The sequence below is a fragment of the Cydia splendana genome, chromosome 6 (genome assembly GCF_910591565.1).
Source record: "Cydia splendana chromosome 6, ilCydSple1.2, whole genome shotgun sequence".
Taxonomy (NCBI): domain Eukaryota; kingdom Metazoa; phylum Arthropoda; class Insecta; order Lepidoptera; family Tortricidae; genus Cydia; species Cydia splendana.
This window is the reverse complement of record NC_085965.1, coordinates 8624907-8645037: the sequence shown is the minus strand read 5'-3', so window position 1 is coordinate 8645037 and position 20131 is coordinate 8624907. Positions and strand designations below refer to the sequence as shown.

The following is a 20131-nucleotide window of genomic DNA, read 5'->3' as shown; positions in this document are numbered from 1 at the left end:
ATTGTTTGTTTTAAGGTTATTTTTCTCTTTTTAATACACTCATGTATACTTTTATGAAACCGAAATCTCACACGGATTGAGTAAAAGTAGGAGTCCGTTTTTAAAATGGGGACTTTTAAATGAAGTTAAGTTGAGAAAACGTTTCGTGGAGCCCTAGGTCTCCATTTTCTAGTACTAATAGTGCCTCCCACGTTGTCTGCGCGCTGCGAACTCAAAATACAGCGCTGTTTTTTATTCATTCCCATCAAAGTTATTTATATGTGTAAATTTATCTCGAAGTTAAGTAGTAAAGAATAAAACCAGTAAAAGCGTATATAATATATAGATACACACATATAGGTAAATTAGATAGATACATATACATATAGATTAGGTATAGATAGATACATATATGTAAATTTATATGTTCTTAATGATAACTTAACTTGTCACTTAATAATTAATGTAATTTAGCTTAAGATTAGTTTAGAGCGCACCGCCAACAAACTGTCTCACAGTTTGGCGAAACATTAGATTAAGGTACTAAATATTGTATTTTTTTCTGTTAAATTTACAATAAAAAAAAAAGATATACCCGTATACCCGATCGATGAATTCGTCAACGCTACGTAGGCGAGTGGAATAAGGGTAAATGTGCAATTTAGTGTCACATTCCTGATTCCTGGTGCGATTGCCCGGTTGATTTGTCCGTAGTACAAACAGCAACACTCCTAACTGTTCATCGATAAAAGGCATAAGGTCTACCGATGTACAGTTAACAGTGTGGGGGATGGTACAGCTGTAGGCGCCGTGGGCGTATACTTTACGGTTTAGCACTTTGACACTTATCTCTAAGGGTTAAATTTCGAACCCTAATCTTTTTGATGGCTAAAGGATGACTCATGATGGGGCGGTCCGGGTCTTGTAACTTATATAAAACGAATGTGAGCAGGTAATGATTTCTATATAAAAAAAAGTCCGACACTAAGTTTTTTATAAAATATTTTGCATAATGTCAAGAGAGAAATGCCATAACGCTGACTAACCCACTCGCCACGCCGAAGATGAATCAAAATAACGCAAACTGTGAACAAAATATCGACGTTCTACAATCGGACGTGGTATTCAGCATGATATAAATTAATGAAATTTTTATTTGAGGCAACTAGTGGCCCATACAGAAATACCTTAAAACTACATATATATACAGGGATATATGTACTATGTACTGTACAGTCACCATCAATAATATGTTACTGCTCGAAGGCCGCAAAAATATCCGACACGATCTTGTTTATAAAGCCATAAGACCGTGTCACTTATTTTTGCGGCCTTCGAGCAGTAACATAATCAAAAATCAAAATATACTTTATTCATGTAGGCCTAGCAACAAGCTCTTATGAATCGTAATTAATCTTAATCTAATTATCAGAGCAATTTATTGATGTTAATATTATTCCATAATAAAATTGGATTATTATACATATCAAATTTAACACTAAGAATATCACAGAAGGATCGTCAAACATTAAAAATATTGTATAAAAAAATACTAGTCTAGAATTTCTAGAATAAAATCTAAATGTCAAAAAAAAGCATAAGTAACAAAAGAAGTAGATAGTATTACATCGGAATATCCATTTCCTCATCAATAATCAAATATACCTAATAAATAAATAATCATTTCGAATAACAATTAATCCCACGTGCGATATTATTGCAGGTGACTGTACAATGTACTATTATTCTAGTAAATTAAAGTACACTAGTGCATACTTTTATTCGAAAGAGATTAACTGTATATCTGATTAAATGTCTTTCTGTGTGTGTGTGTGTGTGTGTGTGTGTGAATATGCAATCTTTTTTGCCCAATTCTATAATGCCTAGCCGAGCGAGTAGCGGTACCTACCAAATATTGGATATGAATTAATATTATTTTTGTTGTTATAATATACCTATCCCTTTTATTCATAACTTCTCGAAATAATGCCTCATTAGCAAAATATTTCTTCAGTTTCTCTCTAATTAAGAATAATTATCATGTTCAAAGACAAAATTATTTATTTTTATGTTATTTATTTCGAAATTTAAATCAGGCAACAAGGCCCATATTACAAATGATACGCTTATACTTTGTTGTTACATAATTGTTCTGTTCTTAATATTTTAACAAAATAGTTTCTAAAATGGCAAATACAAAATTGTTTCTTGTCCCTTTGTCTCAATATATAATACAATACAATGCAATTATTCTTTATTGCTCACCAATATCAAAAGAAACATAACATTTTAATTAAACTAGGGTAGAAAACAGGCGGTCTTATCGATCACTAAAGAGCGATGTCTTCTAGACCACCTTTGGGTAGTGGAGATAAGGCAAACCTTCTAAGAAAAAAGTCGGTTAAAAAACATAGCCAAAAGCGAATACCTAATACAGAACCACCTCTTTCTGGGAAAGAAGTCGGTTAAAAAAGAAATAATACGAAAAAATAGTTTCGCTTTTTAAGCATTGCTTTGAATTTTAACCTCCTGAGTCCCTGAGACCTGTATATAGGATTTAATCCAAATGGAATCTTGAATTAAAATGGAATATAAGATGGTTCCAAATTCAAAACTGCAATAATGACAAGGGGGACTCAGGAGGTTAAATGTTTGATATATTCATAAAAATAAAGCGTGTGTTCATAAGTGCTTGTTGCTAGGCCTACATGAATAATAGTACATTACTACAGAGGCCGGGACGAAAGGGGTTGCCGGCCGAGCGAAGCGAGGCCGGATAGGTCTGAGCGCGGGCAACCCCATTTCCCGCCGAGGTATGTATAGTGTACTTTTCTCAAACATGCAATGAAATAAATAAAATAAAAAATCCACGAAACCCAAGTTTTATTTATAGAAAAAACTAAAAGTAAACTACACCCAAAATATAACCAACACGTACCTATATCATTATCACGCGTATGTTTTACACGAGTCGTGTATTTTTACTATCCGTATATTTTCATGTATCTTTGATTTTTTCGCCTTGTATCCGCCTGACTGTCGTTTTCGTCACATAAGTTTACATAGTCTTTCATGTTGATATCATGTTTCACATACATCGTTGCTTTATGCATGGAGTAAATAAGTATAATTTCCACAGTGTTGACGAGTTTGTAGTTACATTCATTTAAAATATGCCACAAAACTGTTTCTAATAAACTGTAAGCCATTTTTCTTAGTTTCACAAATAATAAAATTGCCATAAGCAACCATATACATACTTCGTCTTTGACTTGGCGGCAGAGGCAGCAAGTTATTAAAATCAATTCTGCTTACGCTGCCAATTCCAACACCTACGATTACAATTAATATTACTCATATTAAAGTCAAAAAATCAACAACGCACCATAAATCCAATAAAACAGAATGAATATTTTTCAACTTTAGTAACTTTACCTCCATAACAATTTAAAAAATATAACTACGCGTGTTTGAGTAGACCTTTTTACCGCTAACGTTTAGATGAAATATTTTAAATGTTTTTATTTGTGTAGTTAAATTTATAATTTAAAATTATAAAATTATTGAATGTATTATTTATTAAGTTCATGTTGATTTTATACAAATAAAACTGCAAATTATAGCAAACATTGTTTTTTGTTTTTTTTTTATAGGCGCAGTGGCAGTGTCATTACGAACCATAAAGCAAATACTGCCTCTAGTTTTTTTTTATGGATGAATGCCACGATGCTGTGTCACAAATATCTGTGAAATGAAAATTAAAAAAGAGGACTTTGCCGGCCTAGGCCTGCAAGATGTGTATGAAATTCCATTAACGACCTTTTGTCCTAGCCGCACCTGAAACGTCATACTTCGCAGCCTATTATAAGGAACATAACATCAATATTTCATTGCATGTTTGAGAAAAGTATATTTGAACTTGTACTGAACATGAAATGGTTCCTGGAAAAACCAACAAAAAATGTACCTAAATAAATAACTACCTGCTTCGTTACACAGCGAGCGCTCTTGTGCAATTTAATTATGACGTCAATCTCTCGGCTGAATTTTTGTTTTATGTTTTAAATTCTCGTTGGCATTGCAAATACATACATTCATGTGTATATTATTCAGGTATATTATATTGCACATAGATTTGAATTAATTGCACGCATTGTAAAAGCATTGAAGTGTAAGTAAATAAAAAGAACTTGCTACAGACGGTCAGCAATCGGCTTAAAAATATGAAAGCTTAATTAAACTAACAATGTAAAAAAATGTTGCAAGTATATTTTTCTAGTAGCGTAGGCTTCTAATATCCGTATTGATTTAAAACTTTACATACTTACAGTGTAAACTCTATATAGCGACACTCAAGAGACCGGACACTTTTTGACGTTATAGAGAATTTTCGTTAAATAGAGAGAAATTAATGAAAGTAAACCAACTAGAGCCAAAAATGTGGATGTTATAGGGAGTGAAACGTTATATCGAGTGACGTAATATGGAGTTTACACTATTATACAGAAGGCAATACAATGACTTAGTAATACCATCAAGCTGATTGGAGCCAGAAAATGGACATTAGGTAGAGGGTAATTCACCATTCACTGGCCACCTTATACTAAAAATGAATTCTATTCACCTATGAATAGAATTTATTTTAGTATAAGGTGGCCAGTTACTAACCAGTGGCCAGTAATTGACGATTTACTCTAACTCTTCGGTGGCTAACTGGCTACTATTACTTAGACCGATCGAGATTGGACTCATGATTCGTTTTGACGAGTTCAATTCTTTGGGGATATCAAGTACAATAGGAAAATTAATATGTGTTTTTTTAATGATATAGGAGGCAAACGTAACACGAATCGCCTAGTGGTAAGCTGTTAACATCGCCCATGGTCACCCGCAACACCAGAGAGGTTGTAAGTGCGTTGCCGATGGCAACGGCAAATGCCGTTGGGTGTTTTTAGAGTTCCGTACCCAAAGGGTAAAACGGGACCCTATTACTAAGACTCCACTGTCCGTCTGTCCGTCTGTCTGTCTGTCTGACACCAGGCTGTATCTCATGAACCGTGATAGCTGACAGTTGAAATTTTCACAGATGATGTATTTCTGTTGCCGCTATAACAATAAATACTAAAAAATCGGACAAGTGCGAGTCGGACTCGCCCACCGAGGGTTCCGTACTTTGTACGTACGTACGTACTTTCACGGTTCATGAGATACAGCCTGGTGACAGACGGACGGACGGACGGACAGCGGAGTCTTAGTAATAGGGTCCGATTTTTACCCTTTGGGTACGGAACCCTCGGTGGGCGAGTCCGACTCGCACTTGTCCGATTTTTTTTAATAATATCGTTGGCAGAATTTATTAAGTTTTATATATTTGTTACAGAAATGCGCTGATGACAGTCCAAAGCGGGACGACAAAGCAACTGACCGTGAAGCGCGCGTAAGCCTCGGCGTCACGTTCGCGCGGACCCTGCCCCCGGCCTTCAAGATCAGCAAGTCCGTCATGGCCCTGCTAAAGGCTTTCAACTGGAATAAGTTCGCCATTGTGGCTGGTGAAGGGGTCGCGGCGCAACAGAAGGACGCTATCAAGGTATTTTCGATAATTTATCATTCCTTAGACTAGGTTTAGTTACTATACCCGATTTTTTAAAGATATAGTACATTGTAGGAGAGGACGGAAAACCGCTAAAAGATGGACGAGTGCTTTTGAGGGCCGACACGTTAGTGGAGGTACTCAAATAATACGAGTCCATCTTTAGCGTTTCCGGCCGAGGCATTACATAGTGCTTTTCACGACTACTGCGAGGAAATAAGAAAACATTTGCATAACTATAAGTACTAGCCCGCGATTTCTCTGGTAGAAAATTACTAGCCACTGCCTGTGCTGTCTCTTGAATTTCGGTAGGCGTCAGCGTAAGAATATCATTTTCTTCACTATAGAAGAACTCATTTTTATAGCGAGCGTAACACGTGTTTCTTGTATTTTTTAGTCAAACACAATTTACACTATCCAAATCAGTAACCCCCTTATTCATAAGCGTCTACTAAAGTTGACAAGCCGGTAATAATCGTTTGTCCCTTTCCGACGTATTGGTATGATGGAAAGGGACAAACGATTATTATCGGCTTGTCAACTTTAGTAAACGTTTATGAATAAGGGGGTTAGTATTTTCAGATCCCGCCTTTTTTTACTTTATTTATCATTTTTAAGAGGCGTTTTTCTGTTATTTGCTTCAATCCGACTCTAAACTAAAAAAAAAAACACCAACAGCTACAAAAGTAAAAAACGCCTTAAGCGTGAACTGAATGGATAATTGTAAAAAAAAATGAACTGAATGGTTTTGACATTTCCTTTTTTTTTAAACAAGAAATGGGTCCTATAAATAACCTAATTTTGTTCTCGAAGGAAAAAGTTGCAACAAAAAAGACCTTTTATTGATTTTTATGTTTTAAATGATACTCATTGCTGTAGCGAACCGTCACCAATGACAGATGATGATAACAATGAAACATTGTAGTAGTGGTGGTCCAGGTGCTACAGTACACTACATGGAAAGTAGGCAATATACTTTCCAGCTTGGTTTTAGACCATCTATTGCCACATTTCCGAACAGTGGCGTGAAAAGAATTTTTTAACCTCAAAAGTAGTGATAGTTAACTTTTTCTTCCGAAATGCTACGGTTGCTATGATATCTAATATTGCGGTACAATAATATGTAAACCACACTATAATTCAGTGCATATTTACTCAGATTTAATTTTGGAGGAAAATAGTTACTACCACCTAGTAATCACTAGAGATGCCACGAATACTCGGCAACTATTCGGTATTCGGCCTATTCGGCCACTTTGCCGAATATTCGGTATTCGGCCGAATGTTGCCTAAATGTCTACTATTCTGCCGAATACCGAATATCTGTTGCACCTACCTAAAAAGGTAAAAATACACATAAAAATAACCAAAAACTAGGTGTATTATTTTATATTTTAATATTTAAAATGTATTCTTGGAAAGAAGTTAAATAATTAGGCACGTTTTTGAGCATTTGTTGATTACAAAATATTTTATTTTTATCATGGGTCTGATTTAATTGATTATAACTACAGCCATTAATTCCGTTCAACAAAAAATACATCTTAGTAAACGTTGTGCTTTGTTGGCTAACAGATTTCATAATAATTGTGACTCAAAATGTTCGCATGTCATGCCGAATATTCGGTATTCGGCCAAAACCACTATTCGGGGCATCTCTAGTTATCACTACATTTTATGTTTTTTATGATTAGGCTTAATCTGAAAATAAAACAAGCCAGTCTCGGCGCAAAATTCGCTTTCAAAAACAAGTGCATTATGTAGGTAATTTTGATTGTCAAATAGTTCTTTGTTTGTTGTTTAACCTCTCGTGCTAATAATGTTTGATAGCCAATCAAGCTAAGCGAAAGATTCCAAAATTTTTCCACGAGCTTAGCGACACTGGTTTTAAAAGTGGAATCTTGAGCGTTGTGTTTCACTCGGTTAAACAAATTTTGCCACCGAGTGAAACGCAAAATTTTTCACCACACCAACAACGTAAGGAAAATACCTACTAACTAAAATATCAAATTACAAATTGAAACCAAATCAATTCAAAATGAATGATATAAAATATTTATTATTCGAAATCACACAACTCAAAATTTGCATTTGATTACTTTGCCACACATGTGGATAAAATGCAAGTTTCTCATTAGTTTTTGAACAATCAAAAGGGCCTTTACCAGCTGGTGTGGTGAAAAAAAATATTAAAAGCCCGCTTTTCATTTTATCAAAGCAATTTTACAATGGAATATTCTCAAATAATAGGTTTATTGTTAGATTTATTAGACAATACTTACAAACAATTCTTTGTCATGAGGTTTTTAAGATTACACCTACATACTTTCATTGTGTAGAAACTAATAACAGTGGGACTTAGTCAATCTGTGTAAGAATGTCCTATCTTGTACCTTTAAACACGAGCAATTCTTGAAATATAATATAATACGCACACACGCCCGCAGCGTTGAACGCATGTGATCAACGGAATGTAGGAAAAATTACATTGTAAACGCAGCGGTAAGCGCATTGTCATTTTTCATGCATTCTGTTATGCGTTCAACAGTTCAACACTGCGTTTATCGCACAAAACAACAGCGCGCTGTACTACATCAGATCTGTCAAGAACAGATCTGTACCGGTATTCCCCTTCTTTTGTAAAAATAGGTATTCGTTTAAAGTTTTGCCAATACCGGTATTCGGAGTCAATTAACCTAACTATGACCTACATAGCGACGTGAAACATGAAACGAAAATGCAATTTTGAATAATAACAACAGGTAAAAGCGGAAAATTTCAACTGAATTTTACCTTTCGCATATTATTATTATGTTATTTTCTAGTGAGCACGGTTTCTAAATTCAATTATTACTGAACTGCACTTTTCTTTATTTTTAATTTCCGATCGTTTCGAGCACGTCCTCAACCTACCTCTACAGAGTCAAGACCTAAATAGTCCGCGTAATCGGAAATATCTCCGCGGCTAAAAAAATACCCGGAAAAAATATAAGCCCTATTTCAAATGAGCATGATTTGAATCGTTTAATGTTGTTTATTTTGAAATATAACGCCGTATCATAAAATTAATTTAGATCAAATAATGGCCTTTACTCAGTCCGTCCTTGGCTTTTATGCTGCCATTATCATGGTATTAAAAGATAATAGGGAAGGTCTTCTCAGACCATCTTCCCCTAGTGTCCCATTTTAAAAGTTACTGAGTTACTAAGTAGTTACTGACCTAATAAAAATATAAAACTTGGCCACTTTGATTTATGCATCGGAAATTTTCTCGAGGCTGCTCGTACGTTGGCCTATTTCTTATATTAACACGTATTCCAATTATTGACCTTCTGTGATTCACATAAAGTCTATTTCAGCATGGCTGCTAGTAGAACATAGTTGCTAGTGTTAGCTTTCATAAAAATAATTTTACTTGAGCTTGTATAGTGTCTGTCGGGGATAATCTTGAAAGTGGTGTGAAGTGCCTTAATGCCTAGATATTACGATGAGTGCACTTAAGGCGGGTTGCACCAACCACACTTGACAGGCTGATCAACATCACTCAGCAGAGAACTATGAATATTCCCATACAATAAAATTTAGCGACCACTTTAACGGTGACAGACGGTTTGGCGCAACTGACCCTTAATCTTGCTTTTCTCGCGATCGCGATCTAGTGTTGTTGAAATACTCGTATTACTTAATTTCACCTTAATTTTGGTCAAAGTAAGAGTATTTCAGTGCTTATAGTTTATTAGATTCGGACTAATGAAAGATGAAAGCGATACTGAGATTTATTTAAAACTTTTTTCTAGTCGTCGGCTTTAATGGTTGAATTAAGGTTAATTCAACCAATTTTGTGGACGACTAGAAAAAAAGTTTTCTTCGTATACCAAACTATAATCGCATACTTTATGGCCTCCCGACTCAAATATAATAACTTTATCACGAAACGCCTTAGTTATATTGTATTTGAACAATCACGTCTCGCTGCGGCCAAGAGTACAAAAACCAAAGGATAGACCAAAATAGGTACATCAAAGAGCATTTTTTTGAAAAATAAGCTCATTGATGTTCTTTATTCTATACGTTCATCTACCGAGAATACCGAGATACTTACCCGGTTTAGTTTAGTTATTTAGGTTGTATAGAGTAGAAATAGAGTTAGATCAAGGTTAGTCTGCAACGGTTTTGATAGTACACGCAGTTCAAGTGTTATTTATACCTACGTCATAATTTCATAGAAGTTTGTCGATTTAAATAACACTCGCACTGCGTGTGCCATCAAAAACAGTAGTAGTAGGCAGACTTATCTCGGTCTGACTCTAGCATTATTTTTGTTGACTCGTACAAAACGTGGTGGTAGCGAACACTACATGTTCAAGATTTTCACGATCTTTTTTTTATATAGGACATTCTTATACACAGATTGACTAAGTCCCACAATAAGCTCAAGAAGGCTTGTGTTGTGGGTACTCAGACAACGATATATCGATATATATAATATATAAATACTTAAATACATAGAAAACAACCATGACTCAGGAACAAATATCTGTGTCATCACACAAATAAATGCCCTTGCTGGGATTCGAACCCAGGACCATCGGCTTCACAGGCAGGGTCACTACCCACTAGGCCAGACCGGTCGTCATACCGATCCGAGACCGATCTTGTATTAGCACATTACGATACAAGAGCGACAAATAGGAAATTCGAAACGAGTGGCGGTAAATAAAACACGACGAATACAAGCGAATTGAGATCTAGATAGCATTTTTAAAGGGGCCCATACTGATTACCAGTCCGCCGGACGATATCGGCCTGTCAGTTAAAAGCAAAATTTGACAGCTCCGAACAACTGACAGGCTGATATCGTCCGGCGAACTGGTAATCTCTGGGCCACTTTACCCACTATACAATTTGACGAACTGTTATCTGTCTGACACTATTTTCCATACAAATAGCTACGTTACAATAACGGTAATAAACCGGGCAAGTGCGAGTCGGACTCGCGCACGAAGGGTTCCGTACCATAATGAAAAAAAAAAACGGAAAAAAAATGCAAAAATAAAACGGTCACCCATCCAAGTACTGACCACGCCCGACGTTGCTTAACTTTGGTCAAAAATCACGTTTGTTGTATGGGAGCCCCATTTAAATCTTTATTTTATTCTGTTTTTAGTATTTGTTGTTATAGCGGCAACAGAACCTGTGAAAATTTCAACTGTCTAGCTATCACGGTTCGTGAGATACAGCCTGATGACAGACAGACGGACGGACGGACGGACAGCGAAGTCTTAGTAATAGGGTCCCGTTTTACCTTTTGGGTACGGAACCCTAACAAACTTAAGTTACGTTTACAGATTATAATCAACCCTTATTTGCTACTCATTTGTTTACACATCTGCTTGCTGCTGAGCTGCTTGAGCTTACGCGCGGAGAATTAAATTGACTTAGTAAGATGTAATTTGTTCGCTAAACTAAGTACGTGGTAGCCCACTTGTCTTGTAGTTGCAATTGTCGCCCGTATTTTGCTTCGTACCGTAAAATGGGGTGAGTAGGGTTAAAACTGAAATTCAAACCTCGATAACCTTTTTTTTTTTACATATTAAAACTGAATGGTGTATATAACAAGTGTTCCGGACGTGTGTATTTTAGTTTTTATTTTACTTTGGGTAGTTCCATTTCATAACTTTGACGATAAAGAGGAAACCCCACCTCACCCCGTCGTGCCTCGTATTTGGGGTGAGAGGGGTTTTCATACAAAGGTGATTTTGGAAGATTGTTGGATCGATTATTTTTTATTATGCGTATTACTATAGCTCCATTCTAAATTGGAATAGATTATTTTTGTAGCAGTAGCCTTAAAATCCGTTCTCACCCCCCTCTCAAACCTCTCCCCATTCATAAGACACCTCTCCCCGCGAAACCTACTCACCCCGTTTTACGGTACTTAAAGACAAAGAGAAACGAGACAAACGGTACACAACAACAAAGTGCAGCGCAAGTTAATAAGTACGTGAGACTGTTGAGAGCGGTTTTGGCTTTCGTAGTAAGATAAACGTACTGGTGCTCGACGCGGTCCCAGTACATGTCATCTTGAAACTTAACCCTTAAATGCATGATTTTTTCTTTTTGCCCGAAATTAATATATGTTCACATAATTGTTTGCCGATTCTAGGAAAAATAGTAAAAAAAATTAACTTCGATTTTCACTGCGAAATCAGTGTTAGAAGTTGAATTGGCTAAATCATATTTATGTAAATATGTAATTTTCAGTAATAGATACATGATTTTTTTTACTAGGTACCATTAGAAAGGTACACTATTTGTGATATACCTAGGATAAAGTTTTTAAATATAAAATAATTACAAACCCCGAAAACACCGTTCAAAATCACATACTAAAAATTATCAACTTCTGGATTTTTCCAAGCTTTCCGACTTTTCGTCTTAAAACGAATGTAATTTTTATAAATTAAAAATATTGCGTAAATTTAACCCTTAAATCATCACCCTACTACTTGACATTTGGTATAACGGTGTGTTCAAGAACGTAAGCCTTTTTTTTAAATATGTGAGCTGTCTAAATGCTTTGTAGACATTTGGCAACACTATGCATTTAAGGGTTAGAATAGAAGAATTATGAATTGGAGCATTCCATGAAAGTGTCTACCGTTGTTGCGTACAAACGCGAGTTTTCTGAAGAGTTTGCTTTTATAAGACAAACGGTCAAAAATGTACACAGATAAATAATCGCCTGCTTTAAATTCGGAAAAAAGTCGCAACACAGGAAATAAAATGCGTCTGTACGGGACAACCTGTGGAATGCAACAATTTTTGGTTTACCTAATTGATTATTTTAGAAGATTATTATTATTTTGTATTATTTATTTGATTAATTTAATTGTTATTACTTTTTGTATACTAATATAGACTAAGGCATTGTTACTAACAACTTTTTTATGGGCCACAGGCCTAAATTAAACGAATATTTAATTTAAATCGGCTTGACTCATTTGGATTTTAAAAGGGTTCTACTTTACTGCTAATATCGTTGTCATCAACTCATCACGTCTTCGAGCAACACGGAAGGGAGGCGGCATTCGCACTATTTCCCCTCTGCCGAGGTAGAAGATTAGCACGTCAATCTAATCTAGCGCGGGTAATAAAACTAGTTGCACTTGGATTTTTCACTAGACCGAGTCCAGACGCGCGCGTGAACACTGCTGCACAAAAATGCCTGTTTGCTCGGTTTTTTGTTATAAAAAGGGGTCGGGGACATCAAATTTACAAAAAGAAAGTGTTACATTTCACATGTAATCTTTTTTTTACATATCATACGTTTAATTACATTCAAACACAATTATTATATTTTAGTCTCATGTAATTGTTGGATTTATCGATTTTGCTCGCTCAGTACAAATAGTGGATCGGTCGAGCGACAAATCCGACTTCTCATCTCTCAGAATACAATAACATACTTCAACGAAAATGTGTTAGTGTGCGTGTTGTGACACTTGTCACTCGTCCGTACACAAAAAGAGATCGAGGTTTGCAAGATTTGTCTTTGACGTGTGTCATTTTCTATGTATTTGTGTCGTCATTACAGATTGGATTTTGTATGTAAGTGTGTGAGAAGTGCGACTGTGTGCACCTTTCCCCCCGCGAAAAATGGCAGAAAGATTTGTACGGTGAGATATCGCTTGGGCCCCTCCCTTCCGATGTGTCGGAAGCCGGTGTTGCTCGAAGCATCACGTCATTATCTGATGGGATTCTCGAGAACCCAAGGGAACTCTTCAATTATTACAGGCACCTAAGACACCTGTAGTGATTTGGATAGTAGGTATTGTTGACTCGTGCTTTTGTCAACAAATGTCACAGATTAAATTGATTGAAGACGCGATACAGGGTAACTACTTATACTTACAGATAATCAAGTGATCAAAAAAATTATACGTTTTATTTTGTTCTCAGAAACTGGCAACGCACAACGACATGATAGTAACGGCCGAGCACAATTTTCCTTACTACATACCCTTGAACATATCCAACATGGAGAAAATAGTGGACCAAACTTACGACAAGACTAGAGGTAAGTGATGTATGATATGTACACGCACATACACGCACGCACACACTCACACACACACACACACACACACACACACACACACACACACACACATACACTCAAACACACACACACACACACCCATACATATACACACACACATATACACACACACACACACACACACACACACACACCTGTCGGAATTTAAGGTAAAATATATGAAAGTATATCGCGGAAGACCCGTTTGTGTAATTATATAAGTGATGTAATGTTATTTTTAGGGTTCCGTATCCAAAGGGTAAAAACGGGACCCTATTACTAAGACTCCGCTGTCCGTCCGTCCGTCCGTCCGTCTGTCACCAGGCTGTATCTCATGAACCATGATAGCTAGGCAGTTGAAATTTTCACAGATGATGTATTTCTGTTGCCGCTATAACAACAAATACTAAAAAGTACGGAACCTTCGGTGGGCGAATCCGACTCGCACTTGTCCGGTTTTTTATATCAGGCAGAAGGCGGCCATTGTTGGATAAAAGCATATCTACTACTCATTTTACGGTTTCCTTCAATCTTATCCAAGCGAATAAAGATTTGACTGTATTTAAAATAATTTGTTTTACACCATGTACGAAATTAAGCACCAGAAAATTATAAGAAAACAGTGGACACTAAACAGCAGTTATTATTTGACACAATTTCTATGTAATAAATCGGATATAAAGAGTACCTAAGTAACTTTGCCCTGACGTCACTTGTTCCGTGTTGATTGAAAGAGGCGGTACTTACCCTTACTGCCTTTATCACACTGTCACGTAGAGTCATATCCGTCGCCTATAATATTGCCGGATTATTGTGGATATAAACGGTTTGGATCGTGACATAATGAAATGTTTTGCGTAACCGTAAAATGAGTGCGCTACACGGCTGTATCTAAATGTCTGTTCCTTAGTCAACCATGCTGCGACATTGTGTTTTGTAGTTTTGACGCGATAACGTCTTATAAATCGATGAACACCGGTAGCATGCACGAAAAAGTGTCACGTTGTGGACAGATCTCCATGGTAACGTTACGGCCACGTTTTCTTATGACGTTATCACGCAAAATTATTGTCCGTAAACCGACTTTACAGACAACCATATTTTTTAGTTTTATAATATATTGTTGGTAATGTTTGCTAGCTCTAGTTGCCTGAAATAACTTTTCATTTCTAAGTCAATGTATATTTGCAGTGTACGTGTTCCTGGGTGAGCACATAGCGCTGGTGGACTTCGTGAAGGTGCTGCAGCGCCGCGGGCTCCTGCAGACCGGCGACTACGCCGTGGTGGCGGTCGACGACGAGATATACGACCCGAGCACCTCCGCCATCGCACATGCTGGTATACTATGCCATGTATTTTATACGGATATCTTTATATCCATAAATCAACTTAAATAACATAAATATAAGTATAAACTAACTTCATTTAAATAAACTACAACTATGAATTATTAAAATTAATACTAAAATAAAATTAAACTTTTTATATGATAGGTATATCAGTATAAGGTCACTGTGGGCAAGTCCGTCTACAAGGCAAGTCCGTCAAAACGTTATAACTTCTGAATATGAAGGCGTATGCTGCTTTGGAGTCCAGTCGATTAACCAGTTGTTCGTGCTAGTTCCGTCACTGTAAAACAGATGGCGCTGTGACAACCACCTTATGAGCAATCCGCCTAAACAAGTCATTTCGTGTTTTGAACTCGAAGTACGAACATATACGCACCCATAGATTGGCTGATATCATAACTAGACGGATTTCCCTTAAACTGCACGGGAAGTCCGTCTACTCGCCAAATTTTTAAAAATACTATTGTTTTTGCTTAATTTGTGTTTGAAATGATCTGTCACTAAAGCTAAACTATTAATTATCAAATGCGATTACAAGTGGTAACGTAGGTGAATAATTAACGGAACTAGATCACTCCAAAGTGAAAAAAAAAAGTATGCAGGTCTTTCTAGTGACCTTACTTCTACAAATCTTTAATGAAATTTATTCCAGATAGGATTAGACAGTAGGCAACATGGTTCTTTATATTTAGTGCAATTTTTAAAGATGTTATTAAATAAGTAACATTTCTCAATTATACGCTCCAAACGCATTAATTCGTTAATAAGTTTTAGAAGTAAATATATTTTTGTATTTACTTCTAAAGCTTTGCTTATTTCAGACAGAATGTTAAATGTAATTTTCGTTTAAAATGCAATGAATATTGTGCTTTAGTAAATTCAAACATGTTTAAAAATAACATCGTATTTTAATATTAAACACATTCAATATTAAAACTAGTACGTATGTACTTGTACTTGAAATTTTTACTTTGAATGCAAGCTGTGAAAATTAAAAACATTTATTTCGTATTTTTTTTAAGATGAAAAATTTGAATCGTAATTTACCTAGCTATAAGTAAATTCACATCTGTGCCGATGACCCACTTTGAGTAATATTTAGAGATGAGAGAGCTGTACGTAAGGTGCAATATCATGAAAATAAATATCTGTCGCAATAAATTTCTCGGAATATCGTTTATAGATGAGATATTTTCCGATGCAAACTAGAAAAAGCAATAAGAAAACGTTTCAAAGGTGGACTGCAAATCGAAAGCTCACGTAATGTTGTGTAGGACTCAAGTCCTTTGAGTCCTCTGCTTCAAGACTGGACTCACTTTTTCAAACTCTTATAATTAAGTATAAACTCGACTTCTTCGAGTAGAGACTTGCGTCCTTTTCAGAGAACTCGATTTTTTTTACAAAAAATTTCGTAATACATTGTCTTTATGTATAATTTGTGGATTGGGCACCTATACAAATCATACAGTAACGTCTAATTTCTTTACTGTTACTTTGGAAAAACCTATAAAAATTTTCACGAAGTCTTAATTCGGAGGCTCGAGTCCTTTCCAGTTGCTCTTAAAAAAGACTCGACAAAGGACTCGACTCGGGACTTAAAAGAATCAAAAGTTTTTTTAATGTGCAGAGTCTCGTAAAAACGAGCTGGGGTCTTCAAATTCATAGTCAAAGGACTCGAGTTCCTACCAACACTAAGCTCACGTCAATATTATTATTGCCAATCCTATTTAAACAGACTGTGGAGTACTTTTCCGACTTTCAATAACAGAACACATTACCTACGAGTGCGAAAAATTGGAAATTCGAAACGAGTGGCGATGAATCAAATCGACACGAGTTGCCAGTTCATATGTCCCTTTAAATTTTCGAGATAAAGTTAAATTTTATTCATTCTGTGCTTAAAAATAAATTATTTCTATTTCTACTTCACTATAATATTTACAGATGAGAACAATATACAAAACAAATACACATAGAAAGGAGGAAGTGCCACGAAAAACTCCCAATGAAAGAAAATTAATGTTTTAATGTTTGTTTCAGATCATCTGGGTCAAAATAGCAGTAGCGACGTCATGGCTTTCAGGGCTGTTCTCAAACTGACGCCTTCATTTCCAACGAATCCTATTTATGAGTGAGTAGAAAAAAGTATCTAAGGTTAAAAAGCTTTGTTAAGAAAAACTAAGGGGTAAGATAAACACTTGTAGGGATTTTTTTTGGCGAATTTGGCCTAAACTTGTATTACATTTTTCCTTATTTTGGCCTCAGAAATGCGTGGTTGCTCGTGAACATCGTGTATAATATTGTCAGGAAAAAGTACCATTGTTGCGAATCATTCCTGTACGTGCTGCTAATATTTTCGACTTTTTATACAGGTGGAAACTCTTTTATTCCTTATTTTTAGGACGTGACTCACACACCAATATGCGGCCCTCGATTTTTTATTTAAGGATCATGTTTCATACATATCAAAGTTACTTACAGGGTCAATAAAGCCCTTATCCTAGACTTGTTGCCGGATAGTTGTATAACCTAAAAACTTTTTACAAAAAAAAGAAAACAGACTTCAAAAAGGATGAAATAAAATATTATCCTTTTTTAAGTCCATGCGTTACCAACTGATATGTTTGAAGTCGGTGCCAAGCCAAATTTTGAAGCATACCATGATTTTGGTGCGTTTCGATAAGGATGTACCTACGTTGGATTGCCTTACACGACGACAATGAACGTACTTTCTGTAGGTACAGTCGACGTTAAAAATATGTTTATACTTTTCGCCTTAATACAAAGGAGTAAGGTCATCATCATCATCATATCAGCCAGAGGACGTCCACTGCTGGACATAGGCCTCCCCCAAAGAGTGCCACAATGACCGGTCTTGCGCCACCCGCATCCAGCGGAAAGGTGCAAGGTGCAAAAGTGTAAACATATCATTGACAACGATTGTACCTAAGAACACACCTCAGAACACACGATCAAATCTTCTTGGCGCAGTCCGTACCACGTTTGTCGACACATTAGTGTAAATCCAATGCATTTTTTGCCGTCGTATTTTTTAAAGAGCATTTCTTACTAATGCTCGAACAGTCTATAGCACGTAAGTGTGGGATTGGGACTGAGTTATTTCCCATTCCTTATCCAGGGGACTACATTTCAAAATACAAAACAATTCAAGGATGTTACCTTCTTGCCAAATTTCACCTAAAGCGGTTCAGTTGTTTAGCCATGAAAAGGCGACAAAGAGGCAGACAGAATTACTTACACATTTATTAAGTATTAGTATAGTTCTAATGGGATTTATAGCCATAAAGATGATTATTTTTGACTGGTATTGTTACTACTTGGCTTGGCACCGACTTCAAACATATCAGTTGGTAACGCATAGACTTAAAAAAGATAATATTTTATTTCATCCTTTTTGAAGTCGGTTTTCTTTTTTTTGTAAAAAGTTTTTATTTTTCCATTTTAAGTTTTAACGCATTGTTAAGAGCGCCACGCATGAATGAAAAAATCATGTTTAACACTAAATAATTCGTGTAGCTATTACTTTAATAAATATTAAATATGTAATCAGGAATTTTCTCTAGTCCGTCTGGGAAATTATAATTCCTGACACTACACTAAATCTATCCTCCGCCCCGCCACTGACCCAATCCCTCAACCCCCCGATCACTCAACCCTGAACCAGCAACCCTTCAACCGCCATTCCCCGACCCCTTAATCCCTGACCCCTTAACTCCTAACCCTAACCTCCGATCAGTAGCCTTACCAGCTTACCACGAGTTTGACATTGATATATTCGCTAGCGTGTGTGTAACTTACTTTCTATGCATCTCGCTCGTACTAACATATTAGTGCGAGCGAGATGCATAAAAAGTAAGTTACGAAGACGTTAGCGAATATGTCAATGTCAAACTCGTGGTAAGGCTACTGATCGGGGGTAGTGTCAAACTCATGGTAAGGTTACAGTTGCACTACATCCAATTGGTGGTTTTCGGAAGCAAATGCTCGAGTTACTTTAGAAAACACCGAAATCACTTTACACGTGCCTTTAAAAATTGAGGAGTTCCCTCAATTCCTCATGGATTCTATCATCAGACCAGAACCAAAAATAATACGGAAACACCTTGGAGGTAGCTTCTTCCAAACAAAAAAAGAATTACTCAAATCTGATCACAGGTGCCGGAGTAATCGCTGAACATACTACATTAAAAATCATCATCATTATCATCAAAACAATCATCATCATCAGGTCTACTTCATCAAATTGGTGGTTTTCGGGAGAAAATGCTTGAGTTGCTTAAGAAAACACCCAAATCACCATGCATGTGCTTTTAAAAATTGAAGAGTTCCCTCAATTCCTCATGGATCCCGTCATCAGAACAGAACCAAAATAATATGGGACCAACTCGGAGGTAGCTCCTTTCAAACAAAAAAAATAATTACTCAATTCGGACTATGGATGTCGGAGTAATCGGTGAACGTACAGTCGCCATCAGATATATCGGAGCGGCCAAGGTGTTCACAATATCTGAACACGCGCTCTAACGCCCTGACAATAGAGGCGTGTTCCGATATTTGTGAGCACCTTGGCCGCTCCGATATATCTGATGGCGACTGTACATAGAAAAAAAAAAAAAAAAGATAGCCACAACCGAATACAGAATCTCCTCCTTCTATGAAATTGAAGTCGGTTAAAAATTGAGGAGTAGGCTAACCGGCCATTTATCCATACAATAATGTTTTGCCATCTTCGTGCACAGATAGCTTTTTGGACTAATTATGTTTAATTACCTTTTTCAAGACTGAGTTTTTAATTTTAATTATTTTTACTGAATTAATCTTTAACAAGCAGAAACGTCTGCGAACGATGCTATTAAGCTTTGAATGTTTACTTTAGTGCTACAAAAGGTATCCATATTGTGGGCGGCAAACTATTTGGAGTCATAAACAAAGAATTAACTTTTTTATTAACATACTAACTTCTGCCCGGGACTTCGTTTGTGTAGTATAATGATGATTGTTAAAAACTATGCTATGTCCTGCCTCGGGTCTCAAACTATTTCCATACCATCATCTACATCGGTTTAGCGGTTTAGGTTTAAGCGTAGGTAC

General features: G+C 36.3%; 1 protein-coding gene across 1 annotated transcript in view; it reads left to right on the top strand.

Annotated features, from left to right (window-relative positions):
• The first annotated feature begins 5362 nt into the window (after nucleotides 1-5362).
• Nucleotides 5363-20131, top strand: part of LOC134791284 (guanylate cyclase 32E) — a 107340-nt gene continuing 92571 nt past the window's right edge. Inside the window, exons 1-4 of the mRNA XM_063762279.1 lie at nucleotides 5363-5566; nucleotides 13532-13649; nucleotides 14862-15008; nucleotides 17060-17150. Of these exons, the coding sequence (XP_063618349.1) occupies nucleotides 5480-5566; nucleotides 13532-13649; nucleotides 14862-15008; nucleotides 17060-17150 (443 nt within the window). The 5' untranslated portion in view covers nucleotides 5363-5479. The remainder of the gene's footprint in view (nucleotides 5567-13531; nucleotides 13650-14861; nucleotides 15009-17059; nucleotides 17151-20131) is intronic.